At 40.4% G+C, this 14217-nt stretch overlaps 1 protein-coding gene across 1 annotated transcript; it reads left to right on the plus strand.

The window, feature by feature from the left end:
- Positions 1 to 8440: 8440 nt before the first annotated feature.
- T265_14591 (hypothetical protein) lies at positions 8441 to 10088 on the plus strand (the record flags this gene model as incomplete). Its single annotated transcript, XM_009174342.1, has 3 exons — positions 8441 to 8576; positions 8948 to 9036; positions 9501 to 10088. 3 exons carry the CDS (start codon positions 8460 to 8462, stop codon positions 9847 to 9849), a joined length of 555 nt encoding a protein of 184 aa, XP_009172606.1.
- Positions 10089 to 14217: the final 4129 nt, after the last annotated feature.

Consider the following 14217-nt stretch of genomic DNA (forward strand, 5'->3'; position numbering starts at 1 on the left):
AAATAAGTATCACACTGGATTCCGCACTGGCACCAAAGCATGGCTTATGTTGACGAGTCTCTGTTAGGCGTGTAGCCGTAGATACTCATGAACGCATCCACTACATCATATTTTATGCTTTGCCCCTCTGATTTTTGCGGAGCATTTTTGAATATGTCCATGAAACAATATCTCTCCGTTGGACCATGGATAATAAGTAAAAGGAAAACTATGTTCAACTACCGAAGACAAGCAAAACGAAGAAAACTGTTTTTGGCGTTCCACTTTCAGCTACACATTAGTCCAGAGCATAAAACGGGATGAACAAAAGAGTAGAACATGTGGTTGCTCTAGCTTTTATGAATGTGTGTAACCAAATGGTCACTGTTCATATTGAATACGCATATAAAAACAAAATGAAATGCATATTAGATGACCTGCAACATCCATACGGGTACGTTTCCGGTGATCAGACGGTGTAGGCCATTACTGCAACTCAATTTGTGCAAGTGACTTCGTTGTCCATGAACTGAGTTTATAAGTGTTAGCCATTTTCTCAATATCCTGGTTCATTCCGGACGACTGTGCATATCTCTCCGGATGAGTAAGATACCGATGTCACATAATATGTTTGCTCAGAAACTCGGAATGGTGATTTGACCCATCAGCATAGAAACAACCTTCTACTGGGGTCATTTTCGCTCTCTGTCGGATAATTTACTCAACGGAAGAAATCTTGTCCGGATCCATGAGATATCCATGAGAAACAGCGATGAATCCAAGTTATTAAAATTAGGTTGGGAAAAACCCAGACTGCTATGTTTCGCAATTTTGATTGGTACGAGTCTAAATGAAACTTGTGATCCCCTGATACGGAACCAGGAGTGATGATGTAGACATCCATCAGATGGCGAATAATTAGCCGCTCAAAATGGAAAATGCACATTTAACCAATGGTGGAGCTCATGTATAACGACAATTTCCTACATGTATACTGATGGTCACAAATCCCTCACAAGTGTTCACTGCTCCCAGTAAAGTTATTTCCTCAAAGAACTAGTTTTCGGGCTATCCGTTGTCAGCATTTCTTACAAACGTGTCCACTGTAGGAAAAAAGGATACTGATTTGTGATAAACTACCGCAAAGTTAACTCCAAACATCAGGTACTTTGTGTCACAATGGATTCGGTCTACGATTAATAGTACACATTTCCCGAAACTCCATTTATTCAAGCACTATATTACTGCACCTCTTGTTGTGCGGAGTAAAGGATGGATAGTCTACAGAAAAACATCATCCTAGTTCTCGGTTGAACGAACAACACTGGTTTGGATTAGATGAAGCCTTCCAACTCATGTGTAAAAATGTCATCACAAAATTACCTCATGGAGTTAAGTGATTCAAGCACATCAGTTCAACACATTCCTTATAAGATACTGTGCTTTCTGGTGAACGTATAACACCGAAGAACGTTTGGTGCATAAACACGCTAAACAGAATTCTATTTTAGCTTACCAGTTGATGGATATTGATGTCCAAAGAGATTTGTGGTAACCGGGGCCGTTAGAATATATTTTGGGCGTCTCAGATTCCTCCAGACTGGAAAGCCTCATTCATTCTGCTGGTGATTCCTGGTTCCTTGATGAGATCCCACAATATCAGTAGATGCTGCGTATATCAACATCTTCATCCCTTCTAGGTATATCAAAGCCTTGTGCTGCCCAGGGTCGCATTGGGGTCTAGAAGCTCACTATTGTGCAAATATGCAGTTGTTATCAGCAATCCCCAAGATAAACTCTTTCGACATATACAATACGCTCCCTTCAGTAAATGACTTCAAGTGATTCCATAATGCTTCCTCGGCGTTTGTCTTTCTGATAGGACTATGAACACGCCATATTATTATGTGCAGTGCTCTTGAGAGCTTTCGTGAAAACGAGGTATAATCTTCCCATTTGTCTCAAGAAAATACCTCAGACGTTCAAAGCTCTCACGTGATTGTGATCCAAGCACTTGGGTTGAATACCGGAAACGTGCACAAAGGTATCCAGTTAATCTATGCCTTAGATTCCGGTTGTTTGATCACATAAGTAAACCCACGTGAGAGCCACTAAACTTGAAACTACGTAGGTTTATAGCGCGTAGCTTAATCGAATACCACGGTTGTGTTACATCCATTTTGGGGGCAACTGTGAACAGAATGATATTCTTTGCGTATCCAAAGCTGAGTTTTCGACAAATCTTCGTCAAGTCCCGTTATTGTTCATCCATATGGTGAATGTGTACACTAGCCCTGTCCGTCAGTTAGACCCTTAAGTTTGGTTATCAGGTACAACTGTGGGACTTCTCCTTTCGGTTTTGACGGTTCACATTTATCAAGGTAAAACGTGAGCGGGAAATTATACTTTGCATCCCGAATCATCTCCCTGAGAAAGATGCAACCTGTTAATTGTTTTCTTCAACCATTGTGTCATCTAAAGGCCGTTTTCCCAAAGACGTTCCAGGTAAACGTGAACGGGGTCTAATTTTGCAGAAATTTTAGGTATAGTGAACAGAAACAAAAAGCTCTGCATTAACCGTCACGGTATAACGAACGTCCCATCAGAATTTAATGAAATGTATTTCTGCTACCGTCGCTTCAAACCCATTGGTAATACTGAACGTGGATGAATCACGCAGTGACTTGATGACTCGCCTATAAATAATGGTTTCGAAATACGGAAGTGTGCGCAATTGTGCCCTTCAGTCCGGATTTCAGTTGAACCGGGGGGTGTATAGTGCTCACCCGACAAATGGGCGCTCTCGTAGAAACGCAGAAACAGTTGGTAATTTACATATTCCACTACATATATTCATATCGATTTCCCCCCACACGCACTGCCATTGTATCAGTTACTGCGATAGAAATACATTCATTCATGTATTTCCGTACTGTTTTATGAGTTGCTTCCGCGGTTTCCTCTGGGCACTCTGAGTATCTAATGAGAAAGCTAATTGGTTGTGGCTGTGGACATCTTGCAAACGATAATGTGGCCTTTTACTCTTTGCATGGACGTCGGTTGCTTAATATCAACTAGGAAATATGCAGCATAGAAGAGCTTAGAGTTCTGGGTTGTTCCTCCCGTGGAAGAAATTATCTGAGAGGCAATCAAAGGCTGACACTTTGAAAATAACTTTGCGGGAGAAAAGCTGGAGTGAGGATAAGCAAGTGTACAAAAGTATATTTCCCATCTCGTTGTCACAACTAGACTCTATCCCTGGGCCAGTTCATTTGTCAAAATTCCGTTCACCCGTCATATCCAGTGAGAGATAGACATTTTTCATTATATACATTTCAGCAAACGTTTTTACACTTGCTTTTACAACTCAATTCAACGACGTGCTACCTTTTGTCTTCCATTTTCACCTATTTTTACACAGGAAATGTCCTTCAAAGTTGATAAACCTCGGCGTACACACGGGGTGGTATCACAGGGTTAAATGACTGTCTCCTTGGGTGACGACTTCTCTGCTGGAAGTCTCATTCATCGGATGAATTCTAACTGTACGTCATTCGAAAATTTCACTTGCTACTATATAATGTGAATTTGTGAAATTCACGGTCACACGTATCTTATAACACCAAAATTTAATAAACTTTAAGCAAGAGACGAAGTTAGCGAAATACACTCATTCAGAAACAAATTTGGTGTTGCGAGAGACTCACCAGCTGAATCTCTCGTTAGGAAGTTTCAGCTAGGATCCTGGTGAGTTTCTCGCAAAACCAAATCTGTTCGCAAATGAGTGTATTTCCATAATTGCGTACAATTTATTTTCAATTAGAAAGTAAGGTTTACGGAGACTCGGGGACTGCGCCTACCTGATAAGCACAAGAAGAACGAAACCGGTCATGGGCTGTCGACGAATTTTCAGCAACCTTATGGGTAGTGCGTTAAGAGATGAAGTGTTCATTATAACATTGTATATTTTGTTTGTTCGCATTCAACTTACCTAAGCAGAAAGGGCTGCAGGGAAAGAAATGGCGGGATCAAACTGCATGTTATATTTAGTATGAACCACAGATTCCATTTTTTTAATAATCAAGTGGATCCTTTTTTCACAAATTGGAATGTGCATGGTTCGTTGTCCATTAGTGCAGCTTGGGCATCGTCTCCTCTAGCACAGTTTGCAATTCGGCGATCTGAATTTATTCAGAATTGTTTTATTGAGTCACGCCTGATCTTGTGTGCCCAAAATCCTTCCGGTTGAAAACATCCATTGACTCAACATGTATATTAGATTTTGGGATGTGTACGTAACCACCAAAAGACGACGAAGTCTTCCGTTGTACCATCTGAGCATTACTTGAATCTCTTGAATGCAGCAGCAAAATAGCGAGGCCACTCTGCTTAACTTGAAGAAGGGTTTTCGCTCAAATTTGTTTCCGAAGTGCGGAAAATGAGAGGTATTAGATAGAGGATTCAATGAATTTTTCATGATCTTAGTGAATATTTGTAAACCGAAACCAGTTAAATCCTAATGCATTTATTCTGCCGTGAAAAGCCCTTTTTGGTTATTCTTCAGAATAATTGTTGCTTTAAATGACACTTAAAGTAACCTGTCAAAGTCTGACCTGAAGAATGTGGTTTCTTAACCAGGCTCACTTTAGCAGTCTTATCATAGATGATATAATTTCTTTATTCGTAAACTCACCAGGAACATTCCCAGATGACGCCATCGAAATCCTAAAAATCCAAGGATAAGGTGACATGCAGTTGGGTTAATTCATGGTTTTCTAGCTCTTGTTTTTCGTATATCTTTCTGAGACAATCCAAGGTCAGCATGAGATAGCCATTAGGATATTTTGAGACACTCCAAGAATCACTTCGGTGAATTTGCTGTAATTCCTTCGCAGGAATGCTGGAAGTCCCACCACAAAATAGTAAATCCTTGAACAAAGGTATTTTACAGACTAGAGCGGTTTACAGATAAACAAGCACAGAGAACCCAATGGGCTCACTGATGGAAGGATTGGTAAGTTATATATATTATATTGTTCATTTAGTGNTTTGCTGCAATTCCTTCGCCGGAATGCTGGAAGTCCCACCAACAAAATAGTAATCCTTGAACAAAGGTATTTTACAGACTAGAGCGGTTTACAGATAAACAAGCACAGAGAACCCAATGGGCTCACTGATGGAAGGATTGGTAAGTTATATATATTATATTGTTCATTTAGTGGACTCTATTGTTTCAAAAGTGGGAAGCCGCTTCTTGTGTTCCACAAGCCGCGTATAAACTTTGTATCAGTTTCAGTTATGTACGCCCATGGTTTGGTGCTTGGAAGATGAACGTTTAGAGGACTAACGTTCCTGACAATCCAGACGCATGCATGAAATGCTTGCCCCAGAGGATTTGTTCCGTTTTGAAGAAAACCCACCATACATGGGAACATTTGTCGCATGTGTATCTGAGCTGGATGCATCCTTGAATCCTTGATAGACTTAATGAAAGTTGCGTTACTATATGACCGATTGTAACGCACCCAGTTTATACGGGTTGGGTTCTGGGGGAATAACCCGTTTTCCCAGACTAGCAGTGGACCGAAAAATTGAACAGAGATAGAGGGTAATTCAACAAAAAATGGTATGAAATTGTCTTTCCAGGTGAAAAGCGGCTGACACCAGAAAGAATAAAGCATGTCAAACGGAGAAGTAGAACCGGCTAACAAAACCCAAGAAAACGAGACTACGCTAGTCAGTAGATACTGTTCAAGACCATAATGGAAGCAGCTAGGCAAGGAAGAAGTTCCCTCTCAACTGCGCACTGGCGATATCTCCTCGGCTGGGGGCGAAACTTTTGCAAGCCATTTGTCAGACTAGGCGGACAAACCAACCGGCACTCGATCGACTACCACGGGCTGGGTGTATCTGTCGTAACACATGTAAACAGATGTTTAGCCTTCACCAATGTTTCAGTCGTTGAAAGGTGCACTTATTGAGGAGCTTTGGCACCATCTTTTCGACTGTTCAAACAGAAAAAGATTTGAAATTGATAACCATTTGCGCAGTTATTTGTAGGAACCGGAGTTTGAATTGAAACTCTGACAAGCTTTTCGTGTACGAAGTCGTTTAACCGATTGTGCACGAGAAAGCCCTTCTAGGGATTTTTTGGACCAAAGTGGTCATGTATTGTTTCATGATGATTATTGCTACTTTACTCAGAAATTCACATAAGATACGGATATAAAAGACGTTCGTCGGTTATCTGCATACTACCAAACATGCTATTTACCCGTTTGGCTAACAGGTAACAGTGAATATCGAAAAGCTGACCTGGGAAGAATTCTTGGGTTTCCTCGGACGCATTCAACAAACCCGAAGTTTAATTTTTGTCAGGAAAATTGGTGTATGTACTAACAATTGGGCTCGTTTCAAATTTTTGGTTGACTTCACCGATTCTCCTTTAACCCAACTAAAATTAAGACAGAACTGTTTCCTTATTCACCTCGATCCCTTATTTAAAAATTCGAGGTTCTCAAACATTGTTAGGCATTCAAAACCTCTGGATCCTGGCTACACCAAATGCTGTGTTACCTAACACGCTTTTTGAGTTCACTGATGTTTGCCCGAAGAGATTATAAGTGCAGAAATAGTGGAAGCACATCGTACTGACAGGCACAGGCACCATGACGCATGCTTAGCTTAGTCAAGTGCATCTGTGCTCACACCAAATCAACTCCGAAGTTCGCTGCATGATACGGCCCGCCTTCGTTGGTGAAACAGTTATTCAGTGACTACAGATAATATCCAATAGATTCGCGATTCTTGAAGTCAGAAATCAGGTTTGCCCGAGGTCACTCTATCACATACATGGTTTTATGAATTTTGGCCGTGACAAATGAAAAACACACAAACTTTTCTTTGGTCACTTCGTGTACAGAATTCAGAAAGGACCGAGATTGTTTTCGCGTAAATGTTTCTTTACTATTCATATCTTAAATGTTTAGACCTGATATCAAACTCATTTTTGAAGATTAAATTCGCAGTTGGATGTAGCCACGATTACATATTCGTTCATCTTTATGGGAACCGGAGACTTATTGTCTCCATACTTTCGAAAGAACAAGTGAGTACGGGGGAGCAGTTGCCTAAGATGTCGAAGCACCGTGATAATGCTTGATGACTGTGAGAAAGCAGGGCAAGCCATCTGGTCATTAATATTCTGTGGTGAAATTCTAACGGCCCAATGCTGGCACACAGGACACGCAATTTAAAAAATGTTCCAGAATAACTTTTACCACGTTAATCCCTCCCTTAATTCAGTGATTTAATAGTGTGACGACTTCAAAAATTAGTAAACAACCATTGTTAGAATTCGTGTGGAATGGTTTACCCGTTAGGGAAACCCAAATGTTATTCGGGAACCACATAATCTAACCTATTTTCTTAAGTAACCTTGTCCACATACCAATTTTCTCTGCGACAAATTCGTCGACAAACTGTCGCATCTAAAATCTGCCATTAAAAATGCTGAAAAGATATTAGTAACAACAATAACAGCCTCACCACCGTTGTTCCCAAAAACTGAATTTCTTGATTGAGTAATACACGTTGGTTTTATGCAGTGTTTAAATAGATCGACGGTGCAGAGGACCAGCTGTTTCGATTCACAGGTTAACCGAAAATCAATCTTTGTTCGGCGTGAGACGCGTGTCAGATCAGCCTGCATTGCTTTACATGCTCTATGGGATAATAAACTTGATTGTACTTGAAGCACATTAGCACACGTAAACGCATACATGCCTCAGCATTATAAACTGATTTGTCCGCATTTTTTATAACTTTGTTTATTGTCACATACTGTATATTTGCTATATTATGTGACTTTTTTCATCCATTTGATTGAAATAACGGAAAAATAGTCGTGCTTCTAGATTGTGCCTTTGAAAACATCGTGGTAAAAGAAAGACATGCGATTGCGCGATGAACTGAGAGTCATATATGCACCAGGATGCGGATGAACACGCTCTGTGTCCTGTAGTCCTGCTGAGCTTTTTCTTCCATGTTATTAAATAGTTCACGGAAACGAACGGAAACAGAAATACTGCCCTACGTCAAAAATACATGGCTCATAGGATAACAACTCCATGTGGCTCGAGCCAGACGCAAGACAGTTTTCATGAAATTCTTTTTGGAATGCCAAGTACCTGTCGTTGAACTCGTGCCGACCGACACTCAGAAAGCACATGGTTTTTCATGTCACTACCAAAGCAAACTGTGTTTCTTCAATGCTCACAATTACCACTTTTTATACCGCACGTGATTTAGTATACGAGTGCGAGTGATACATGCTTCAAGCACACGCTTTCATGCGACAGTCAATCGAATAGATCTACGCAATGAAACCTAGCTTAGCTTGGTCTGCCAGTGCATATATATTCCGAAAGACCAACTATTTGGATCACGTCAGTTCCTGAAAGGAAAAAAACACCGCGAGGATGGATAGCTTTATTGACATATTCGTTTCCATAGACAAAGATGGAACTAATGTAATCACATATCCGGAACTAGAACAGTATGTTGCGGAGAATAAGCTGGATCCTTCTATGATTGAGGTGAGATCCAACATGGTGTTTGGAGATTGCAATAAATCATGTGATTCCAAATGTTAGTTTGATCAATCCACATAGGTCACCATCTTTACGTAAAGAATCCCAGAGATGAAAAGCCGTACATAAATATCTCATTGCTTACTCTTATCACAGTAGATGGTGTTGGAAAAAGGAAAATTTGCAGTGTAAATTTCTAGCCACTTTTTTTAATTTAAACCTGTACTAGCATCAACTTCGAGTGGAATGATGTCAACTGGTTATCCGAGATGTTAACTGAAGTACCGGTTGGACAATCGGTTAACTTGACGTTCTTATTACGTTTAGTTGCCTCGGGTTGCCTAGTGATAAGTTTGTTGTATTCTTTTCCTTTAAAGAAATGGAAACAATTGTTCGATCCAGACAATACCGGTTCAATTACGATTGAATCTTTCTGCGACAAGTTGGGATTGAAACCGGCAGAAATGTGAGTTCAGCTGTTTCTTGTCCACATGGTTCTGAATAAGAGATGGTCCCCTTGAGGTGTTCTTTGCTCAGTGATCCGATAGCAATGCGCCCACAAAGTTAACACTTAAAAGTTAGCGCAGCCACCAACACCGTTTTTGCCGGCCTTGATTAAGAACCCGTAGTTAGTGAAAATTGATTCCCTAGTGTCACACATGCACACATACCTGGGGTTACAAGTGGGATGATGCAACAAAGTGATTTTTCCGTCAACTTCACTTGTTCATTCACGCGCAGATCGAAATGGAAGATGAGTAAATTCGCAACACTGGATGACGTTTTTTTCACTCAGGTTTCAAACACACCATATAAGGGAGGAGTTTTGGGTGCGACCACAGCTGTTGTTATTACTTTTAATTCGTATAATTCCCATTCAAATCCCAGGGTAGGATTCTATACCATACCATCTTTTTCCAAAATCCACAGCACTGATTTTCGCGAACACAAAGACCTTCATGCAGCACCTCCAAGCCTTCCTCCAGAAATCGTTGTCATCTCAGCTAATATGTCCCTGGAAGATCAGATCAAAATTGCTCGTGAAACGATACAAATCGCACCGGGCGCTCAGACTTCGGAAGAGCTTGGACGTTTGACAGAAAACCTGAAGTCATTTGCAGATAAAACCTTTGGTGGTTGTTGGCAAGTAATGGTCGTGGATGGTTCGTACTGGATCACGCAGACCTTTATTCCTAATATGTCCTTCCAGTTCGAACTATACAACCGAGCATATTTGTTCTGGCAGACCTCGGAAGATGAAGTGGTTCTTGCACAATAGGTGAATTACCATATTTTTTGCTGATGGTGATTTTGCATCCAGTAATAACCATTTCAACTATCCCCTTATTTCTAAATGTTCCCCGTCCCACAGAAAGAAACAAACTGTTTAACTGGTCAAACACTGGTTAACTTAGCGATAACACATGTTGTTATGCCTCTGTTATATTTATTATGACGGCATATTGTGCTGATTGTCTTGAGATCTATGGCTTCAACTGAGGTAAAATGTTTATGGCGAAGACATTCCCTCAGAAGATGTTGGCGGGGCCTCACTGTTAGCTCAGTTTTATTTTCAGTTTCTTCTCTAACTAAAGGAAGAGCTCAGCTTTGTTAAACTACCGAAGGAGATAGAAAATTTTGCCAATGACACCCCATGCCCAAGAACAGTGGTATGTGCTGCAAGTATTCCGTAGTATTAATCTTATTAGCACCGCGAAAGCAGTGCCTTCCATGGTTGGATTCAAATGCAATTACTGCCACGAGAACTCCGCAGACTGCTTGGGCTAGATGGAACCGCATTACGTTTCTGAATACTGTTTAGTAAGAACGAACACTTTTTTCTTCATGATTACACTTAGTAACACATGAATGGACCTTCCATCATGAAGAATTCGCGTCCATCCGGACTGTGTGGACATCTGCAACGACCGAGCCTCTAGTCTTAGTGAAACCCAAAACACACTGTTTCGTCGGTTTTGATAACCCTCGTCCTTTGTACTGTAAAGTACATTAACCACCTATGGGAACTATCTGATCATGGGTAAGAATATAGTTACACAGTCGAATTTTGTCCGGATAATTAGCAGTCTATATTTTGGTACTACCACTTCGATGCATGAGCTCTTGAGAGTATCTTCCTCCATATAAAAACAAAAATCACCTGAACCAAAATGTTTGTGTTGCCCAAGTGAGGTGTTGTGAGGAGGAACCTGACTAGTCATACAATTTAAAAAGACAATAGGCTCAAAGGATCAAAGAACGCCGGACAATACTTCGGACAAAATCAGGCGCTCGACATTACAGAAATTACAAGGGTTATTGAACGATAAAGAGAAAGAATACCCCGATGTTATCGAACACTACTCATAGACTAAGTGAAATATGCTTTGGAAGCTTTGGTCTGGAAGTACTACAATCAGAATGAACTAGATCATGTAGCATTTTATCGGTGAGCTGTACGATTCAAGAGAAACTGGTATGAGTCAAGGACAAGGCCGGTTTTGGTCACATTTCCTTAAGATCACAATACAATCCATGAGCACCACTCGTTTGAATTGCACAGGGATCTTAGTTTCCGTGAATGTTGTAAATATTTACTATTTAAATGGAAGTACAAGCCACACAGTCCACGTAGGGGTCTGGATTTGTTTGTCCAGCATGCATTTAAATTTGTCGAACAAATGTCGACGTTGAAGCGCCGACAGACTTCACACATTATTCTGGATAACGGTATTGTAGTTTCTGCAAAAATCTTAAGAGCAATTCAAAATTTTCCTTGGACTTTTAGGCAACTGAATCACGAGTCACAAGCGTTATCTTTTAATTAGGATTTAGTATCGTAAATGAAACCAGTCTATAGTGAACAGTTGAAGAACGCTGCTCACCTCACTATAAGCAGCGCTCCCCTCCCTAAAACTTCTGACCAGTATTTGAACACTTCACAATTGAAAGTTTCACTAACCGGTACGAACTGGTTTCACAGACAGGAGAAAATCTCAGTTGAAAATTATCAACTCCCTCCCATATTACCATGAAAAATCGTCATTGCTGTTTTGTTACGTAATAATTTATGCATTCTTCGGTTGAATATAGCACGTCACGAACGTGTGTAATTTTCACTTTTTATCGCGCAGCTGTGGGAAGCCACATCCAACGTAGTGAGATTGTTTGCCATTTGTTTTACTTCCGGCGACTTTTACATACCTACCTGATAATCGGTGCTAACTTCTAGGAAATAACTTGAAACCAAAACAGAACTCAGTAAAACGTCAATTTGTCCCAAGTGGAACTTCCAAAACATGTCACTACACACCATCCGTTTTCGAAGACTTTGCAGACGCAAATGGATTCATATAACAAGTAGATACCCTAAGAAATACTACTTCGACAAAGAGTAGGTCTAACTGGTTTCTGAAAAATTAAATTCGGAATTATTGAGGTGGTGCGAAATTTTAAATGTGCAGCAGGCTGAAGTTGTTTGTGATGTAAACAACTTTATTTGTTCTTAAGAAATAATATTTCAGGTCAGCGTATCATGTCAACTGTGACAGATACGCTGGCCTGCCCTCCTTACGCAGTCTCCATCGGTTAGGTGGTGCCTGTCGATCTCAGTGGATGTGTAATATTGAATGTCCTGCATTGTACTTTGGAATAGTTCCAACGGCCTACCGCACAGCATGCATGTAGCTTAGTCTAATGTAACTGCTAAATTCCATGTGATTCAACGTGTTTGCGTGGATCATAACCCGTAGTGCGCCCGACTGTGTAGTTAACAACAAAGAATGCGAAGAAAATTGTGCGTGCTGCGCTTCTGAGATGTAAGCAAACCCTGGTATTACAAAAGCATTAAGTCATCATGGTGTTGCGTTCCGGCGTACTTCACTCATTCCGGAGGAAAGATCCACTGGTTTTGTATTTACCTAAGCTTAATTTTTATACTATAGTAATCTGCAAACTGCATAATGCACAGGTCTTTCAGTGTCTTAAAGTAATTCTGATCGCAGAACTTCAGCTTAACTTAACGCATTTCTACAATCCGGAATCCTAGCAGAGCTGGTGAGAATAAATGGTTGATAACTAAAAGTGTATACTACCACAGTGACAGTCTAAAACTAGTCAGCAAGTGGTGACTAGTTAGGTAGAATTGCGGAATAGTAAGTTCTCTACACCACGACCTCAGTGCTAACAGCTGCAACTCGTCATGTAATTAGCAGGTGACAGATACAATGAGGGATGATTCCATGACTTGAAATATGCTCAAAGGTAACTCATATGAAATGATAAAATGTAAAAAAGTCTTCCCCACAAATGGAGCAAAAAGTAAAAACTTTCAGTTCTTTCCTCTCGAAATTCTCAAAGCACGTTTCCCAGTGTTTGAGTGAAGATTTGGGTTACGAAACTACTCTCATATATATGTCATTTGATTAAGGAGTTTTGTACCCATGATCACATTCGACTTTACACATTTAATGTCTACTTCAGTGTGCAAGATGAGGTGACTCATTCTGGTATGAAGACACAACTGATACTTGCACAGTATCACATTTGAGTGCGTGCCTAAAAATGACTTATTTTCGCTGGGAAACTGTACAATCTATCGGGCCTAACCAGTAGGAGGTTCAATGACGTTGAACTCCCTTATTAAACTTACGCGTCGAGGAGTATGAAAGCCTATTCTGAGGTAATTAATCAAGTGCTGTGAGAGAAAGAAGTGTTGTTTCCAACCAGCTTGGTGTAACTGTGTATTCTAAAAAACCCATAACTACCTACAGCTAGTTTTAAAGGTTGCTTCAGAAGGGCTCGGTAAACTTGGTGTGTTTTCTTAGTGGATGGAACTGGAAAATTAGCAGCAATGTTCAGGTCGAGACGTCTAAAGTTGCCACTCATTATTACAGGAACGTGGGGTGATGACATTTTTCACCAGGAAATGAGAGCATCACACAACTCTCACTTCATCAAGAACAGGTTTCTGTTACACCACGTGGAAGTCAGCGACAGATGAAGGCGTAGTTTATTTGCTAAAAAGTATTCAAAGTTCATGGTAATCTAGTTTTCTTATAAACACCATAATATGCGCTTCGCATATACCTTTACGCATCTCCACTATTACTTCAGTTGGCCTTGAAACCTTTTAAAACGAATTGATGTCACTTATGGAAGTTTTCCATCACAATGCGATGTAATAAAATAACTGAGGTTTTCACCACTTGCACTGTAAATTGATGGTGGATCAATCATTCATAATTTGGCTACCTACCAAAGCTCGAACGTTCGGCGAATTGGTATGCTACACTTCCGAAACTAATTGGGTATTTCTCTTTCCCCGTTGCAATGGCTGACTTAATAGCAGTTTCACTCAATTTGTGAGGTGGTGCTCAAGTTCCGTAATGCAATCCCACACGTTTGAATGGCTTTTGATCAACATTGAAGCAGAGACTGAATGAACTAAGGCGAAAGTTGCATGTGAATGTCAGCACGTTTCCTCTTCATTGTTTGTAAGAAGGAATTTTTTAATCTCCAGTGTCATTACTCATCAATGTGATTGAATCATCTGTTTTGGAAACCGTGGAGCGCAGGCAAACACTAAAATGTGTTACGAAATTTTGCATTAAATACCTAAGTTCATTGGTATCGCTTACACATTCCA

This window comes from Opisthorchis viverrini (genome assembly GCF_000715545.1).
Source record: "Opisthorchis viverrini unplaced genomic scaffold opera_v5_222, whole genome shotgun sequence".
NCBI classification, from domain to species: Eukaryota; Metazoa; Platyhelminthes; class Trematoda; order Opisthorchiida; family Opisthorchiidae; genus Opisthorchis; species Opisthorchis viverrini.